General features: G+C 39.0%; 1 protein-coding gene across 5 annotated transcripts in view; it reads right to left on the minus strand.

Annotated features, from left to right (window-relative positions):
* LOC129771459 (casein kinase I-like) overlaps nucleotides 1–7,742 on the minus strand; it is a 91,093-nt gene extending 83,351 nt beyond the window's left edge. The window contains exons 1-3 of one of the 5 annotated variants that reach the window (XM_055775139.1): nucleotides 7,527–7,742; nucleotides 7,093–7,445; nucleotides 5,827–6,779 (exon numbers count right to left, since the gene is read on the minus strand). In XM_055775139.1, the coding sequence (XP_055631114.1) occupies nucleotides 5,827–6,650 (824 nt within the window). In that variant the 5' untranslated portion in view covers nucleotides 6,651–6,779; nucleotides 7,093–7,445; nucleotides 7,527–7,742. Of the gene's footprint in view, nucleotides 1–5,826; nucleotides 6,780–7,092 lie in introns of all 5 variants that reach the window. The other 4 variants (XM_055775148.1, XM_055775155.1, XM_055775129.1 and 1 more) reach the window with 4 other exon arrangements.
* Between the last annotated feature and the right edge of the window lie 12,702 nt (nucleotides 7,743–20,444).

Consider the following 20,444-nt stretch of genomic DNA (forward strand, 5'->3'; position numbering starts at 1 on the left):
AGATCGATTCATCCATACAACTGCTCTGCTCTGCAAGACACATCGGGCTGCTGTTCTATAAATAACTCAACAATGATCAATCAACTGTCTCTGCTGTCCGGTGGTCCCACTGGATAATGGAAGAACAGACAGAATACTCTTACGCCTAAATGGCTACTGTGTGAATGTACCATATGTAATGGTAAAAGAAGGAATACTGGCGAACGGCAACTGTGTAATGTGCTAATTATAGATATGATAACCATGTGACATGTACACGATTAAAATTCGGCTCTGTTACAGCTAATGATTTTTTATTTAATGCTAATGAGCCTTAAATAAATAAATGGGATAAAAAAAAACAACAAACATCGATCGTTCAGAGCTATCAAGTTTTTTGCACAAGACATTCAGCGAGTTAAATGCACCAGTTCCGATCCACCATGCGAAAGAAAAAGCGTTTGTACACCAAAAATTGAAAGATTGTAGCCATGTCCTTCTGCGAGTAGATTCGGTAAAGAAGCCGCTCCAACAACCATATGAGGGACCTTACGAGGTTTTAAAAAGGAATGGAAAATTTTTCGAAATCTCAATTCGAGGAAACAAGCATATCGTATCCATCGACCGTGTAAAACCAGCGTTCATATGCGATGGAAGCATCTCGCGTCATCCCCAGGACGACACTAAAACCGTAGTTACACAATCAGGACACAGAGTTCGTTTCTTAGTGTAACTGGAGGGGCATATGTGGTGACCCTATTCAATAAGTCGTCCTAGCACCTGGCTGCACTGCAAGTGCAGAAAAGTCAGTCTAAAAGTATCCTCACGTATGTAAACACATGTACAGAAATAAAGTTAAATTTAATTGATTTATTTCGTCGCGTTATTTGCTCCTCGTCATTTCCGACCCACACTGTGAAGACATTTTTTCGTACCATGTGAAGACATTTGAAAAAATCACCTGGCATCCCTGCACTGAACTGCCAACAAACTTTGTCAGTTCGAAAAGGAAAATTCGCAATACTACCCAAAACCTAAGACAAGACCAGACAACTGGCTTCTTACTCTTCTTCGTCGTCCAAAAACGAAGCCATGACATGAAGATGCCAGAGCTGCCAAATATTATAAAATATCGGATTTTTCAAATTTCTATTTTAATGAATCGTAACATTTGGTTGGTGCGAATTCAATGATTATTGCATATTTTCAAATAGACAATCTCAAAAATATGCTTTAAAAGGATAAAATAAGTCTTAAATACCCATATCTATAATATAATCGTTTCCAAAACAAATTTGGGATTTTTTTTTAGCAAATAAATCTAATCTGACAACCGTTACAGCGTTATGCAGATTCTCATTGTCTGAACCAAAACATTCTATCTTATTATATGAGCAGGAATACAACCAAAACAACGTTAGGAAGCCATTTTATTCATACAAAACGTAATTCAAAAATAAAAATGAAGTGTAAAGCCTTAAATTGTGAGCGAAGGACGGATACTCATCCTGAGTATAAATTTTATCGGTTCCCTCAAGACAAAAATATTCGGAAAGAATGGATTCGATTTTGCGTGAACAGTGAATTAGAAGTTCCATTTTTAGAAATCAAATCAAGCACAAGAATATGTAGCGTAAGTATTAAAAACTAATTCTAAAACATATCCTAATACTACTATATATACAGGCTCATTTTGTTGATGGGAAATACAATGAAAATGGAGTTACGAAAATTCCGACCTTAGCTGCATCCGCGAATGAGGAATGGGAAGAGATACAAAGTATTGAGAACAATTATGATTTGGTTGACGTATATGAAGGAGATAAACAACTACAGGAAGAAATATTTCGTTTGAAACATCAAATTTCCAAGCTGAAAAGGTAGTGTGTCAAAAAATATGTTATTTTCTAATATTTTATATTGATGTAAACGTTAATAGAATTGTAAAACAATGGAAGAAAAAATGCGGATATCTGACCTCGAGAATTCGTGGAAAACAACCCTTGAAGAAGCTTTTCAGAGAAGATCAAATTAAGCTATTAACAGGAGAGGTTAAAAAAGTGAAACGTTGGTCCAATGAAACGATTACGGAAAATTTACAAATTCGGTTTGCATGTCAAGGTGGATACGACAAGCTTATTCAAAAAGGCTTCCCGTTCCCATCCACGAGGACTCTACTACGCCAAATTGAAGGAGTTCGTTTCAGTCCTGGTATGTAATTATAATCATATGTCTCATCGCATGTTAATATATGAAATGATATTTTGTAGGTAAAAAAGGACTGCGGATTGGTTCTAGACGAAATGAGCATAGACGAGGCAAATGAGTTTTGCCAAAATACGAAGCAGTTTGTTGGAACAACAACGCTTCCTTTGTCCCAAACTTTAGCCTGTAAAGCTTTGGTATTCATGCTAGTTGGAATCGCAGCGCGCTGGAAACAGGTGGTTGCTTTCGAGTACACCGGCAACTCTATACAAAAAGAGTTTTTGAAGAATGCTGTATTGTCTGCAGTTTCAAGAGCAGAGGGAATCAGTTTGCGTGTCCATTTTATAACAACAGATTCCGGGTCCGAAAACCAGCGCATGTGGAAGGATTTGGGGATCGATATTCGTCGCAAAAATGAGACATTAAATGCTGCGATACCTCATCCAAACGCTGAGAACAGAATGCTAGAGATCATACCCGATCCCGTACACGTATTTAAAAATACAGTACATGGCTGGTTGAACAATGTCTACCTGAAAGTTCCGGATTGGTATGTTCGTGAAAAAAAGCTAACATCCAATATTGTTCATCGAGACCATTTAACCACAATCGTGAACTCCGAAATAAACAACACGTTGCGGCTTTGTCACAGACTAACGGCCTCGGATGTGTGTTTAGACAACAGAACATCTTCAATAGATAAAATGAAAGTATGCAACGCAACAAAATATTGCAACAGGACGGTGGCTGCAGCATTGAAGTTTCATGCGGAAATACGAGAATTACCGGAGCTTCTTACTACCGCATGCTTCATAGAAGACTTTGCTCGATGGTTCGAGCTTATCAATAATAGGGCAGAAGAAAAAGTATTTTGTTTGAATGATCCTATGAAATATGACGAGGATATCGCTGATCTGAAGACCATGGTGCGGTTAATGTATGATCTCCAAGTAGGACACGGACATTGGAAACCATGGCAAACAAGTGTAATCGTTTGCACGAATGCAATTGTGAGGTTGACAGATCGGCTTTTGCATGAAGGACACCCACAAATATTTACATCGCGGTTCGTCCAAGATTGTCTGGAGAGTCTTTTCTCATTGATTCGTGCAAAGCAACGACGCCCAACTCCATTGCAATTCAGCAATAACTTGAAAATTGTGACTCTTTCGCAATACATGACCGTAGTACCGAATGCTTCGTATACAGCCGATACACAACAACATCTTATTGGATTGATAGATTTGCTATCAAAGCGGCGTGAAGAATGTTCAGCCCAGAAATTGATGGACAATGAAGCAGCATCGACATCATATCGAATTTCAGCTCCATCTAATTCTAGTGATAATGTGGATGATATGAATATTGAATTCGACTATGAGTACACCGTCGATGAAGCGAAAACTTTTCTCGACAGAACAGAACAAAATTCGTTGTTCTATATAGCTGGTTTCATCATCAAAAAAAATATTCAGCGGGAAAGAACATGTCAGCAGTGTAACAAGAGATTGGTAGTCAGCAAAACACAACCTAGATTGTATCAACCGTCTCTTTTTTCATATTTGCGAGCTACAGCTTCTAACTCTCCCATCTGCATAGTGAATGATGAGACTTTTAATTTCTTCTTAGCAATGGAAATTCTATTCCGAAATATGAAATCGCATTTGGAACCTAACGAAGCTGATTTGCCGAAGAAAATGGCAGGAGAAATGTATGTTTTGCCATCCACTTTATTCCATTGTGAAAAAACAAGGAATGACATTATAAAAAAAATTATATCTTTTCGTTTAAAAAGCGGAGAAAACAAAAAAACAAGGAAACGAAAATTTGATAGCAGGAGCATGGCATGGTAGAAATAAAATATATTAGTATCAGAAACCAAATAGATTATTATTAAACTAAACTTATGTCCATTTCCATTTTAGTGTTGTCCGAAAACTCATTTTTCCACTTTTTCCCAAAAATTACTTTTTCAAAAAATCATAACTTTTGAACCTCTGAACCGATTCAGATGATCAATAAATCTAATTGAAGCCAATGAGGTAGATTTTTAATAGAAAAAATATTGAAAAAAGTATTGAACTTGGAAAGAGGGTTCTAGGGAGGTGTTTTTTTCGTTTTAGAGTCATTATTTTGTAAATTTAACATGTTTTAAGTCTTCGTTCAATATTCTTATGTGACTAGACTAGACCTATGCGACTAGAATCCTATCTTTCCGGTAAGTGTGATATTTTTTCAAAAAAGATTGGCTTATTGGCTTCAATTTAATATGTCGATCATCTCAATCAGTTCAGTAGTTCAAATGTAATAAATTTTTGCAAAAAATTATTTTTGGATAAGAGTGGAAAAATTATTTTACGGACGACCGGTTAACTTTGAAAAGTCACTCAAAAACACAAAAAAGCCTATCTGATATCGAGATATGTTATGTAATATATCCTCAGCTTTCAAGAAAAAACATAAAATATAAAAACATAAAAACAAAAAACATAAAAATAACAAAAAACAACTACAATCAATAGTTACGAAAACAAAATTCGATTTCTTGGCAAGCCTAATATTTTTCCAAAAAAGATTAATTGGCTTCAATTTGATATATCGATCATCTAAATCGGTTCAGTGATTCAAAAGTTATGAATTTTTAAAAAAGGCACTTTTAGGAAAAAGTTAAAAAAATGATTTTTCGGACCACCCTAAAATAAGAAAAGGTCACCCTAACGAAAAAATAAAAAATACGGGTCTAATATTTTGCAATAAAGAAAGAAACTACCACTTTTCATGGAAATCTGAGGAGCACTATATCGGTTTGACATGAAATGGATGTATATATATATATATATATATATATATATATAAATTTTTCAATTCAATCAAAATATAGTAACAAAATAATTAGGTAAAACGTGTATACAATTCCTTCACATTTCCTCTAAACTAAGTATCGTAATATCAATTAAATTCATTTTTTTTCTAAATTCAATACAAACCCAACGTAATTTATTTTTATTGGCAACACTGGAAAAATCGATTTTGTTTACAAAATTTATCGAAATCGACCAATCAGAAATCAGAACGACTGACAGAAATTTGGTCCGTATCTGACAGAAATTTGGTCCGTAAAAGACCCCCTATTGTCTGATCTTATCTTAGCCCAAAACAAACCACTGGTCGATAGATGGCGCCAATGGTTTCATTTATGGAATGCGATCTCAGTTTTATTTCTGAAAGATTATCCCGAATTTTGAACTTATTGCTCTCTGTACAGCGTTTCAAAGCTATAGAAATAACGGTCTACATTATGAACAGAGGAAAATCGGCACAATTGTGCCGTACACCTACAAAACAACAGCCGATTTCACCACACACAGTGGGTTTTGTGGTGAAACGAGTCGGAGTGTGGCTCAAAACCTCAAACCGATCAATAATAGCCCGATTGCGGTGGCGGGGGCGGCGGCGACGGCAGTCGCGGTGGTGATGTAAACACGCCACAGAAGCAATAACAGAAAAAAAAACAAATAGGAGAATTAACTTTCGCAGAGGAAAACAGCTGGCTGGTTGGTTGGCCAGCGGAGCGAGAAAAGTAAATCGAAACAAACATCGCAAAGAAATATTAAAAAAAAAAAAACCAACAAGACCACTTACCTAAACAATTGTCTCAGATACATGTAATCCGGTCCCTCGTCGAATCGCAAACTGCGACAGTAGTTGAGGTACATCGCGAACTCCGCCGGGAACCCTTTACACAGCAGCTCGATCGGGGTGGACATCTTCTTCTCGGAGATCTTCTCGTACTTCTGCTTCTTGTTGGTGGCTTTCAGTCCCTGCCAGGGCAGCGAACCCCGGTTGAAGTACATCATCACGTACCCGAGCGATTCCATGTCATCCCGGCGGCTCTGTTCGATTCCGAGGTGGGCATTGATCGAGGCGTAGCGGGCCGTCCCGGTGAGGTTCTTGTCCTCCCGGTAGATGATGTGAATGCGGGTCCGGAAGTCGCGGTACTTTTTCGCCAGCCCAAAGTCGATCATGAACAGTTTGTTGCAGTGCCGGCCGATTCCCATCAGGAAGTTGTCCGGTTTGATGTCCCGGTGGATGAAGTTCTTCATGTGCAGGTACTCGAGACGGCCGATCATTTGATCCACCAGCATCAGGACCGTTTTGATGGTGAAGTGGCGACTGCAGAAGTTGAACAAATCCTCCAGCGAGGGCCCCAGCAGGTCCATCACCAGCACATTGTAGTTCCGCTCCTGGCCGAAGTAGCGGATGTGTGGAATTCCGACGCCCCCGATCAGCACCTTGTACAGCTTGTACTCGTACATCAGCTGCGGGTGGCGAGCCGTCAGGCTTTCCATCTTGAGGGCGACCTCTTCGCCATTTGTAATGTTGATTCCGAGATAAATGTCGCCGAACGAGCCGGAACCGATCTTTCGTATGATCCGATACTTGCTTCCCACGATAAACTCATTCATTTTGACAGATTGTAGGATGCACTTTTTTCTTCGGGTTGCTCGTTTATTTATTTATTTATTTTTTCTCTCTCGACAAGGGACACACAATCCCTGCGCTTCCGCGGCGGAGCCTGCTAGGGTTCAGAGGATCTACACAACCATGAGGGAAAGAAAATAATACAAACGAATGCGCACACAAACACACGCTCGGAAATCGAATCGAATTCACAAAACTTGCTTTTTCACGTCTTCCACACCACCACTTCCACACCGTTTGGTTACGGTACACACAAACCCTCCTGAAACCTGAAGATTTTCTTCCTCCCGTTTCTCATCCAACTCGTTCCCGTTCTTTTTTTTTCCCCCGTACTTTTTGCTTCTTAACTTCGGACACGCAATTATTCAGGACGGACGGAGAAAATCTCAAGAGGAAGAAAAACTGATCCGAGTAAAAAAAAAAAACCTTCAGAGCGCAGAGCGCCGCTCGTCTCTGATCAATACACTTGCTGCTGCTGCTGAATATTATTGCTCGCTCGATTGATGGCCGCTGACTACAATACCAACACCAATATTGCTGTCGTTTTTGCTGCTTCTGGCAAGAGCAGGACGAGAATGGTGGTCGGGATTTGCTGAAGGGAAGGGAGGGAGCAAAGGTACACGGGTGTGTGTGTGTGTGTATGTGTGTGCACTGGATGAAAAGGGGAAACGGGAACCAAGGGTAGGTAGAGAACGATTGCGACGACGACGATCAAAACCGAACCGTTTTTCTTGTCCGATTTTGCAGCCAACTTGGACGACGTGGCCACCGTATTCCCCCTGTGGAAAAAGTTGCACTTTTAGGCTGCTGCTGCTGCTGCTCACTCGAAATATATTGAATTTGCAAAAGCACACACGCACGCGTTCACTTTTTTCCTTCCTTCCTCGATTGCTTTTTTCGCTAGCCTTTCTTCGTGTGCTCCTCGTAGCGCTCGTAGAGCTCACTCCGTACACGGTCTCGTACTCCTTTCTTCGTTTGATCGCTCCGTGCTCTGGTGCGATTGCTGTGCAAAGAGAGCAAAGCTGTTCGACTGCTGCTGCTGATTATGATGATGGTGGTATTTGCGAAAACGCTGAATAGTTTCCACCTTCGGAAAACGGCGCGGCACTGACAGCTCTTTTGGTTCAACTGCCAATGGCTTTGAGTACAGTTCATGCAAATGCGGGTGTTGGTGGTTTTTGCGTCATGCAGGCGTGTACGGATAGGAAGCTAGATGCGATGACGCATTGAATATTTCACTGTATGCGTAAAACACTTGCCTCACCTTCATAACTGATACCAATATGGCGGCGCTGAATAAGTTCAAGAAAATATTCGCCACTCGGTGGGCAATCAAACTAGCGAATCAACGAAAAGGGAAGAGCGATTGGTTCAGCTGTTCCCGAACGGGGGACAAATGACGAGCAAACCGGAGAGTTCCTACACCCAAAAAATGGCTTACTAAAATAAGCTACCAAATCTTTGGTAATACAATCATTAGTAGAATGTACAGTCGAAGCTATACATTCGCGAAGACGGCGGAACGGTGTCGTCATCTGGATACGACATTAGTTTGTATGAGGCAAACTTGTCTCTATCAGATTAGTCAACCCGAAGGCAGTTTCAATAACTAAAATTATCTTTAGACACAATTTCTGTAGAACATTTTTTTACCACTTGTAGGTTAGAGAAAGTTTCATTTACATAGAGTACTAATTTGATCTAAGGTAAAGTGACCAGATGGTCAGAGGTCTAACGCGGGACACAATTAACAAAACGTTATGTATATACGTTATGTGAACATAAACCATAGTTTAGCGAGTCTGAACTTATATGTATTATTTCTTTCTAAGTATCGGCACTCAGTTGTGATTTTTCGGTGGTTTAGATTTTGTTTACGCCTGAAAATCACTCGCTCAATCAGAACAATTACGCCTGGCAAGCACGATTCGAATTCTCCAAATTTCTTTGAAAAAAAATTACGAGTATTACCGAATGGAATGCTCGAAATTTTTCTTAAATCTTACGTTTATTAAGCCTACAACAAAAATGATTCAAGGCTGTTGATTCGCAGTAGCAGCACTGTAAAGCAACTTGATGATTTTTTCATACTGCAAGCTCCACCCCCCCAGCGAAGGAGTTGGGCATCCTGAAGCACATTGTGTCCGCCAGATATAGCCGATCTGGTATTTACAACATCATCTCCCTGCTGCTCCTTAAGCCGGGAGATCGAAGCCAAACCGGCCAAATGGTGAAGGAGAATCTGACCAAACTGGACATTTTTATGTGGAAGCATCAGACGAGACCGGCCGTATCTGAGCAGCAAGCAATCACCCAAGAAGTAGCTTGAGGTGCTGGTGAAAAAGTTCTTTCCGGCGAAAGAAGTGAAAAACTTCTTTCCGTGCTTATAATGAAAGACGAGGCGTACTTGATGCTAGAATTTAACGAATGGCAGGGGATCGGGTACTTCACGTTCCCCAGGTAAGCGATGACTTCGAATATATCATCCACATCAAGTTCTCGAAGAAGGTCCTTCTCTGACAGATGTGAAGCGAATGTCCAAACCTCTCCTCTATCGAGTCATATGGTGAACGGGGAGATATATAGTACGAAGTGATTGCCGGAAGTTGCGAAGGTGATGTGGTATTTATGCCGAACCTGGGATCAGCCCATTATGCCAAAAGATGGAGGATGGATCGGCTGGAGATAAACATTGTCGCGAAGACCGCCAACCTTCTCAACACTCCCCAGCTGCAACCGTTAAAAACTTTTGGGCAAATGGCCAAAATGGAGAGACAGTCGACCACCAAAGCCACGAAAATGTAAAAGAACACGCCGACACACATCTTTTCATCGGCCATTGTTGAGGTTCCGGCCAACTTCCGTTAGACCACCCAGCGCTTTATTCAGGATACTTCATCAAACAACCCTCCCTCTTCCTGTCGAGTGTACACCAGTTCTTCCGGTTTATTTAAAACGTTAGGCCCTGACCGAGCTAGGGGACCAAAGAAGATCTTTTCGTTTGACTCGCTTTGGTCCCTGCGGATCATAAAAAAATTATAAAAATAATTTTCCATTTTTTTTGCTGTCGCTTCCAGTTGACACTCTCTACACAAAAAGCCCACTGTCGGTGCGATGAAACCAGCTCAACGTATTAGTCTTAGGATGCATTAGAAGCGCTCTTAAACAGTCTGCCAAATAATATTTTTTTTGAGGTTCATCCATTTAAGAAAATCAACATGATCAAATTGTGATGTTGAAATATACTGATATCGCGGGACATTTTCGTGTCTTTTGCCAAATGCGGGACGTTTCGCGGGACGTAATCTTACGCGGGACATTTTGTTGAAATGCGGGACTGTCCCGCGTAACGCGGGACGTCTGGTCACGTTAATCTAAGGTGAAGGTGGAAGAAGCTAGCCACAAATGGCTGCCACAATAGCGCTCATCTCCCTCCCTCACCCCTCGCCCTAAAATCAGTAAATTTGCGAAACAGTATGAAGAAAATGATCGTTTTCGCACACTTCCCATCAAGTAATATCAACCAAACTCTAATCGATTACTCACAAGATATTAAATTTTCATCTGCTGTCGCATTGTATAGTGAAAAACGTCGGGAAACTCGAGCTAGGGCTCTGAAAGTTGAATTTTCATTTTTCAATTTTCGGCAATGGTTTTGTTTGTATTGGTGAAAGCATCGTTATTTTTTCGACACTGATGCCAGACAGCATCATCGAAACAGATATAAAAACCACTCAATAAAATGTTATTCCTCAGTAATAGCTGTTCATGTCAAGAAAATCGATAAAATAAAATTGAGTTAATATCAATACAATTATAATTTTGACGTTTAATGGGTCTATAATGTAAGTTTTAGCAACTTTAACATTGGTTAAGAAAATTGTATTGCAGAGCTCGAAACACTGCCACGGCTGCGTATGCTTTAAAAAACAGTAAACGGAAAAGTATTACATTCAATTAAAATGCCTCGATCAACGAAGAGAAGGGTTAAGGCTCTCCAACGTGAATATGTAAAAACAATACGATCAACGAAGGAAAATATTAAGGAATTATCAACATCGAGTTACTATGCGGAAGAACTTGTTAATACCAAAAGAGCCCCAATTCACATGTGTTATAAATTTGCTCATGCTACGCTCGCGTATAATCAGAACTTTACTTCATATTCAAATGTACCTTCTATATATATATATTTATATAGTGGAACCTCGATTATCCGCGAGCGGATGATCCGCGGTGCGGTTTATCCGCGAAAGCGAGTTCCATAGCAATACTATGGACTTTCTCGGAATTTATCAATGAGTGGTAGGATTTTGCTTTTTTGTTTTGGTCATGGCTTTCACATTATATGACTTTTGGTGTACACGACCTTACAGATGGATAGTTTAATGATTTCTGTGTTGATAAAACATAGTTATCATGCTTAATGTCTTTTTTTTTGTATTTGCATCTCTTGTTTAGTCATTTATTGCGTTATCCGCGATTTTCGTGATCCGCGGTGGCCTAGCCAGACTATTCCGCGGATACTCGGGGTTCTACTGTATTTGCAATTGTTCATCGGAACATATCGTTCATGCATTTTACTTTACTATTGAATTGTTATTTTTTTTTCAAATGTATACAAATATGTTTGTAAATTCACAGACATATCTGTAAAATACTTTTTATTTTTGTTGCAGGCTTTTTGGATATATCAATATTTCACAGGTTTATGAAAAATTAGAGACTCTATTCATCACATCAAAGATATTTGACTTACCGTATGACATTTTACCATAGTGTTAATACATAAAAAGTTTTCATATTAAGTTTATTTCAATACACATGACGTTAGGCCTATTTTTTGAGTCATTCATTAACACGGCAACGTCCGGCGTAACCACAGTCGCACGGTAGTGATGTCGTGAGCATAGTATCGCTCAGTGGCCGACGACAGTACTTCAGTATCTTTTGCATTCTGTTGGTGTTTTGTTTGGTAACAATAACTTGTACACGTCACCGTTTTTTATGATTTCATAAGTACTTTTGCCCTGACATCATTGCAGACGAAAGAGACGATACGATTCTTCACGATGAATGAAAAATTGCATTCATTTACTATACATACTATATATTTACTATACTACACTTCGAAATTTCATGGCAGTGAGGGAACAGAGTCGATAACCTATGAAAATTATCGATGAGATTGGCAAACTTTAACAGATTGTAATTTCCCGATAATGCCAAGAACGGCCGGCGACAAACCAAGTAAACCGAATTAGCGCTCCCGGTGCCAAGCGAATCATTTAATAACATTATTAAGTAATATTAATAATAATATTAAGATTGACTATATCCAAGCGATAACGGAGATAGTTTCATCCTAGTTCATGAGCATCCCTTCAACCTCGCACTGTTAGCCTGTATCTATCCAAATCCGTTCGTAAGCGGAAAACCCGAAGAAGGGATGGCCCGATTTTAGCCTTCTTTATTTTGTTATATTCGTCTCTTCCCGTAGATCAATATAGTGGAGAGCAAAATCGGAAAATTTTCGGAAAACTTTGAAGGAATGTCGGAAAATTTGGAAAATTGAATTCCCATATGATCGAAAATTACATCATGATAAGGCTCGTTAGGCCATTCGATATTTGCGCTAGTGAAGTTAATCTTTGTTCGAAAGTGGAAATGGATTTTCAGGCAAAACAAAGCATTCGTATATCTTCTATCTATTTTTATAAATAAAAATGGTAAAAATGGAAGGCCAAATGTGTTGATAATCGCAAAATCAGATGAATCCTTTTGAGCCATCTTCATTTTGTTGTATTTGTTGTATTCTGCCCATAGAACAATGATGAGAAAAAGTTTAGAAATTCGTTCTAAAGAATTTATATCAAAACAATAATTTTGGGCGGGACGAGGTTTACCGGGTCAGCTAGTATATATATATATATATATATATATATATATATATATATATATATATATATATGTATATATATATATATATATATACAGCCATTCCATGCGTTCTCAAAGGGAAAATTATTTTTCGGACCATCGGTTAACTTCGAAAAGTCATATCTCAAAAACGAAAAAATAATAGCATGCCAGAAATCGAGATATATTATATAAAACATCCTTATCGTTCAAGAAAAATATTTAAAAAAAGACGGGTGGGTAATGTCGGGGACATAACCGGAGTGACGTAGGACTATACAAATGGGACAGCTTTTGTTAAATATATATTTTAAATATATTGTTTTATTTTCTTCTTCTACGTGAATACCTACCTATCTACCTGAAAAATGGATTAGTTTACTGTTTACTCTTTATGAATATGTTGATGGTTCTGAAAAGAACCTTTGGTGTTGTGTTTTTGTTATCACTCGATATTCCCATCTTGTTCGGTTAAACCTTCCTGTTTAGCTATTGCGTTTGCCACTCGCCACAGCTTTTACAGTTGGAAAATTTCTTCCCATCCAGCTTGTGACATGTTGTTTAGTAAATTACATTTAATGCGACGTGCCGGAGAAACACTTTGCCACTCACTGAAACTAATTGTTACCTTGATGAGCGCCGAACCGAAGCTGCTCTGTTCTTGATGCGGGTTTTCTGATTGTCGTGAGCAGCTTTGCAAGCCAACTCGAGCACTCCGACGGCCGAAACTCTATAATCGCTGTTAGGTATACTGGTGCTCCGGCACCAATCCGTTCGGCCTAGTTACCCTTGCGGAGCAATCAGTGAATGCGACCAACAGGGAACTGGAGACCTGCACGGTTCGAGTGAGACTTTGCCTTTCCCTTAACTTGTCCTCCTTTGTTTCGTCCACGATGCCGATGCCGTACAACCACACGGGTTTACGGTTTGAAAGAAAATAAGATATTTTTTTGGGGTCCGCGTGTTTTATACTCTAGCGGTACACACTCACAGGATAGAGACAAATCGGCAGACTCAGCCAGAGGGGCGAGTCCAACGAGACGAACGAATGAGCGTTAAAAGGGAGCGATGGCAAAAAAATACATTCATTACGATTTGTTCGCTCGTTGGATTTACATGAAGGCTAAAAAGGGTCCTTTTCAGGATCACAAAATTATCTTCAATCTAAAGAGTTTATTGTTTTGTTATCACTCGATATTCCCATCTTGTTCGGCTAAACCTTCCTGTTTAGCGATTTGTTGCCACTCGCCACAGCTTTCACAGTTGGAAAAATGTCCTACTAAATAAGTCGCATTACATGTCCGTCCAATTAGCTAAATGTCGAACTAATTGTAAATTACTGTACTTTCAATCTGGAAACAATTTAAGAATTGGTGAAAATTGAATAATCAGGAAAGTCCCCAACTATCAATAAGCTCAGAACAACTGCCAAATTCACATACTCATCAGATCCTGGCAAACAAATTATGAAAAAATCAATTTGTGTTTTATTATTATTTTGGATAATGTTTTAGAAAGCATTTAACTGTATTTTCTAAACTCTTTTTTGGAAGGTTTAATGGCCCTGAAAAGCGCCTTGTTTTATGGAATGGTTCCAATTTAGAAAACTTAGTACTCGTGGTTTTGAAAAAAACCATTTCGAACGCCCTCGATGCCGCCTTGTTCTGGATTTGCCACCAAAGCAGATTGTGTAAAGAACAAACTTTTTTCTAATGCTACCTGCTGCCGTTTTGCGATTGCGTTTGCCACTCGCCACTCGCTGCAACTGCCTGTTGTCTTGATGTCCACCGAACCGAATGTGTTCTGTTCCGAATGCGGGTTTTATTATCGTCGCGAGCAGCTTTGCCAGCTAACTCGATAACATCGGCGGCCGAAACTATATGTCGCCTGCTAGGCGAACCGATGTGGTGTATGGTTTGAATGAGAATGATCGTTGCGGAAGGAAGGAAGGTATTGTATTATAGAGACTTTAAACTTTTGCAGTTCATTCGTCTCTAGCCTTGAGAAAGACCGTTTGAAAACTCTACTCTACTCTACTTCAGCGCTACCAACTCCGCCCTCTTGCCTTGAGAAAGGCACTCGATCCCTCGCCGTCCAGCTCGTCCAGCAACTATGTTGTCCAGTCGGTGTCCACACAAAGAATGATCGTTACGGAAGGAAGGAAGGAAGGTCTTGTATTATAGAGACTTTAAACTTTTGCAGTTCATTCGTCTCTCGCCTTGAGAAAGGCCCTTTGAAAACTCTACTCTACTCCAGCGCTACCACCTCCGCCCTCTTGCCTTGAGAAAGGCACTCGATCCCTCGCCGTCCAGCTCGTCCAGCAACGATGTTGTCCAGTCGGTGTCCACACAAAGAATGATCGTTACGGCAGCGGAGCGGGGATTTTTAAGCTGACTGGCTGGCTCGAGAATTACGCATGTGTGAGACTGCGACCAATGTTTCGTTAATTTTTTTCTTTTTCCTTCCGAATCGTGCTTCATTCTATTTCGCTGCTGCTCTGGTTGCCCGTTTTGGTCGGTACGATTTGAGGAGCACAAAATGGACCAATCAAAAATGGGCACATAGTGCATTTTGACAATGCTTGATATTTCACAATTATTCAATTATTTATCTCAAGAAAAATGAAATGTTATTCGTTATGATAGATGCGTAGATATATTTCCTATCAATTGATGCAAAAACCTTTGCGATCTATTGAGAAATGCTCGAGTTATAAGCGTTCCAAATCTTGCATTTTTTCCTACTTGTTCAGTGCCTAGATTTCCATTTCACCCCCTATATCTTCCGGTTAGACGTAGTCCTACGTCAAAAGGGAAAAAAACCTCTAGTTCAAAGCAATACAATTAAAAACTAATACAATCGATAATTACGGAAATAAAATCCATTTTTTTGCGAGTATAATATTTTTTCATTAAAAGCTAGCTCATTGGCCACATTTAGATATGTCGATAATCTACACCGGTTCAGTAATTTTGGAGTTATAAATTTTTGAAAAAAGTCAGTTTTGGGTAAAAATTATTTCTCGCACCACCCTAAAATAGAAAGGGAAACGAACGAACGCTAACGAAAAAATTAACAAAAAATACGGGTCTAATGTTTTGCGATGAAAAACAATCTACCACAATTCATGGCAACTCTTCGTTCCACTTTTTATCGAATGTTTTCAAATCGCAGGAGTAAACATTTACGTGACTGTGATTCCGTTTGTTTTTATTTCGTTCGGAGAAATATTATATCAGGGAAAGTGGACATTAAAAATGCGTTGCTCAGTGAAAGGCCGCCCGAATACCAGTGAAAATGTTCGCGTTAGCTTTCATCGTATACCCTCGGAAACATTTACAGACGCGCTGGGTCGATTGTTGCGAAGACGACAAACTAGTTCCGAATAAGGATTCCCGTATCTGTGGAGTAAGTACGATATTGAAACATTATTGAAAACCAAAAGGGTAGCAAACCTTCCATACACAAATTTCAGGTTTATTTTGATAGAAATACATCGTTACATTTCAACCGGAAAAGAAACCTCGTGAGAAACCGTAATGCCTTCTCCACAATTAAGCCGGTAGTTAACTCAGAAGATTACGTCCATCATCAATACGATGCGTAGATTGCTTTACCGTTATATTCATAACCAGGACTAACGGATCATAATTAAGCGGATTTCATTCGGCCAGCTTCACTTGCAATGCTGTTTTCACCGACGTTAGGAAAAAACGTCTCCAAAACATTTCTTTTTTGCTATGCATGTACGTATCGAAATTCGCAAATGTCGAATTTTGCTCCCACATTAAAATCTTGGAGTGAACTAAGCGTTATTCGTAGGTTGTTTATATTCTGTCAGGCTCTGATACCTTGCAATATAAGATGCTTTTTCAGAAATACAATGGTCAATAATAAAATTGGAAAAATGTAGTTTGTTCATTTTATAAGTTTAATTATTTTTGCCTTTGATAACAATACCTTTTTCATAGTGTTGATTAGCATAAAACAAATAACACTCCTGATCATTGGATCTTTTTTGACATTTCAATTGGATCTTTTTTGACAGCCGTTTTGATTCAGTCCGCACTACCTAGGGCAAACCGTTCACGAACGGTACGAAAGAACTAGTTCACCAAAAAGAGTGAACGAACGGTCGTTCCTTTTCAAAGAACTGTAGTTCTCCTCAGGAACTGATTTCGACAGACCGTTTTTTTAAGTGAAATGTTTGAGAGTGAACTGTTTGTGAACGAACTGTTTGCGAGTGAACTACTGTTACGGCTGTTACTTCGGACGCCACTTCCCTCCGACGCCCGAAACATCCGTTAAAAATAACAAAGCAGTCAAAACAACGCGAAGTCGTACTTCGCTCGTTTTGAGTTTTTGTTTCTTACAGGTGTTGTTATCGATTTCAGTACAATTCAACTAGTGATAACAATAATAATCTGTGTTTAGAACGAAATTCTGATATATGGATTGTTGTTTAGTGTAGAGCAAGATGCGTATAAATATTAATAACAGGTGAAGCATCATCGCCACTTCAATTAGAAGGGGAATACGGTTTGTACAGCGGGGTTATTTGTTTTGTTATTGTATGAAACGTCACTTTTGCATTTCCGAATGCGCGAATAGTATGTGTTAAAAAAGCTAAATTAAAGCAGGAAAAAGAACTTGAGGCGCACTTTTCAAATTCGATATCAAGTAAGTCTGCTAAGTATTTGATTATTGTTTCATGGTAACTTTTTACAGCTGCCCTTTTAGGCCATGTTCTCACTGCAGTGGGGCGTCAACATTGCGTGAGCGGGGCGGGTTCACTTCTCGCAACGACATTTTAATTCACTCACATTGCACCGTGCCAGCGGCGTGTCTTCGGCGTGTTTTATACAAATTGTCAATGTGTATTATTGAATGAAAGAATGAAAATTGGTTTATTTTTAAATATTTCAACATCGTTGGACGAACCGGGACAAAAAACGGACGGTGAAAAACGTAAAAACTAAAAAAAACGCGAAAAATTTAAATTATGTCACTACTAGCGTGCGTGTGTCTAGACTGTTGATGCATGAATCTGGAAACTTTATACCAATTGAATAACATGGGGATTCATTTTCGAGATCCAAACTCTTATTCATATATTGTTGGAAGTGAAGGGTATGGCTTATTAGATTTATATGTTTTATTCTTATTTACGTTCTCTTCTCAGTAGTTTCTATTTCCTAAGGTCATGCGGATCGAATTTCAACAATAGCTGGAAAATATCAAAATATAATTCTCTGTCAAATATTCTCTATATTCATATCATGATAATAAAAGCGTGATCTGGATTCATGCTTGGTGGTGGTACATTAAAGTTACAACGCCAAATAAAAAGCTGTATCATATTTTGCGGCAATTAATCCATCCTATTGAAATTCATTCAAGTGGCAAATTTTCTCAAAAGGAATGTCTGTTTGACCAGATTCGGCCAAAATGGAGTTCAAGGCGATCCGTGCGCGGATCAACAGATGTGTGTGCAATGACATTCACCTGCAAAAGAATGACTGTTGAATGGTTCATTGTAAAAAAATGATGATGTTGGATTAAAGAGGCTTTTCAGTTCATTCGCCTCAAGAAAAAAAAACATATTTTACTAACCAGTATGAGTTTGAATGTGCTTTTGGATGGCTGAACCTCCTTTGGACACTGCGAACAAGAATAGGGACAATTACCTGCAAGTCAATAACTTTGCTGAAACCTATCCATCGTAGTAGAACCTATTTTACCAACCCGTATGAAAGCGATTATGCTTTGGAGCGATGAAAAACTGATAAACTCTTTTGTGCACAAGAATTGGAACGTTTACCTGCAATCAAACTGAATCTCTGCTGAATTGTTCATTTTAGAAATGAACCAACCCGCATGAGTTCGAATGTTTCCTTCAAGCGTTGTAGAACAATTAAACGTGTTCGGACAATATGGACAAGGATGGGTACGTTCACCTGCTGAATGGATTATTGAATAGCCCTCGTTTTAACTAATCTGTATGAGTTCCAACTTGCAATGTGAGTTCGTATTTCGAACAAAAAGATTTTTCACAATTTTCGAATTTTAATGGTCTTTTTCTGAAATAGATTACCAGTCAATGTTTATAAAATAAAAACAGGAAGTGGGTTATATCTATGGTATAACCGCAAGGGTGGCGTAGGACTATCGTTGATTTAGAGATCATTTGTATGAAGTTGAATCTGAATTCATTCTGAATGAATGAATATTTGGAGAACTTCGAAAACGAGTGCGTTACGTTGGAGGCACAAGGTTTTATGCATCCAATATTGGATACGGAAATATCCTACTGATGGGGAAGTATAATCTTCTGAAGCTATCCTGTTAATTGCGATTGATTGAAAAACCACAAAACCAAATGCATTTGGTCACAGTGTTACATGGATAGAAAACATTCAATTAAACTCTTTCACATGAATATATTTTGAAAATTCCCAAAGGAACTGGCAGATTATTTTCAGTAACGATTAGATATTTCCACATTTTCCTCGATACTGGAAGCCCACCAGTGGTTAATGCCAACTCGATAACCACCTGTTAATAGCACTTGATTGAAACATATTTGGTCACAGTGTAACATGGATAGAAAACATTCAATTAAACTCTTTCACATGAATATATTTTGAAAATTCCCAAAGGAACTGGCAGATTATTTTCAGTAACGATTAGATATTTCCACATTTTCCTCGATACTGGAAGCCCACCAGTGGTTAATGCCAACTCGATAACCACCTGTTAATAGCACTTGATTGAAACATATTTGGTCACAGTGTAACATGGATAGAAAACATTCAATTAAACTCTTTCACATGAATATATTTTGAAAATTCCCAGAGGAACTGGCAGATTATTTTCAGTAACGATTAGATATTTCCACATTTTCCTCGATACTGGAAGCCCACCAGTGGTTAATGCCAACTCGATAACCACCTGTTAATAGCACTTGATTGAAACATATTTGGTCACAGTGTAACATGGATAGAAAACATTCAATTAAACTCTTTCACATGAATATATTTTGAAAATTCCCAAAGGAATTGGCAGATTATTTTCAGTAACGATTAGATATTTCCACATTTTCCTCGATACTGGAAGCCCATCAGTGGTTAATGCCAACTCGATAACCACCTGTTAATAGTCGCGCGTGTATGTGTGTGTAGCGATGTCTTCCCAGGGAACCGTTTGTGGCATCACTCTCCTCCTGATAGATTCCCTTCTGGCCTAGGGTGCATAAACAGGCTATTGGTGACACCGTTCATCCGCGCTTTCATGATAAATAAGGAGCTTCACCGCAACAGCGACAACATGCTTCAATCGCTGTTCAATTAGAACTGAGTGGATTTCCGAGCGCCGCTCGCTTATATACCGATTGGTGATTTCAATAGCCTGTTTTGAAAGCAATTTTAAGACTATTGAAACAAGTTTTTGTATCAAAAAGTAACAAGTATATAACGCGTAGACATTTTATCTTTCGAATGAAGTGTTTATCATACCATTTCGTTCAGTTGTTTAGGAGCTATTAACGCTCAAAATCTCGGTCTCCGGCGTAACGCTTTCGTTTTCGAAACTTTGATTTTACACCCCGGTATAGAAATGAAAGACGTAGTCCTACGTCAAAAAAAACATCACATTCTCATCCGTGTGTAGTCGTATATGGTCCTTCATCACACCTCCGTCCGCGAGGTTTTTCTTACGGAGCATCCAAATAACCTTTTATGGTAATCGGAATTATAAAAGTGTTGTTTACTGTTGTTCATTTGCTGATGCAAAAGACCTTTCCATTTTCTCCTGATTAGGGTTTCAGCTTCTTGTTCGATTGGGCCCTCGAAAATATTATC

Source organism: Toxorhynchites rutilus, chromosome 1, assembly GCF_029784135.1.
Source record: "Toxorhynchites rutilus septentrionalis strain SRP chromosome 1, ASM2978413v1, whole genome shotgun sequence".
NCBI lineage: Eukaryota > Metazoa > Arthropoda > Insecta > Diptera > Culicidae > Toxorhynchites > Toxorhynchites rutilus.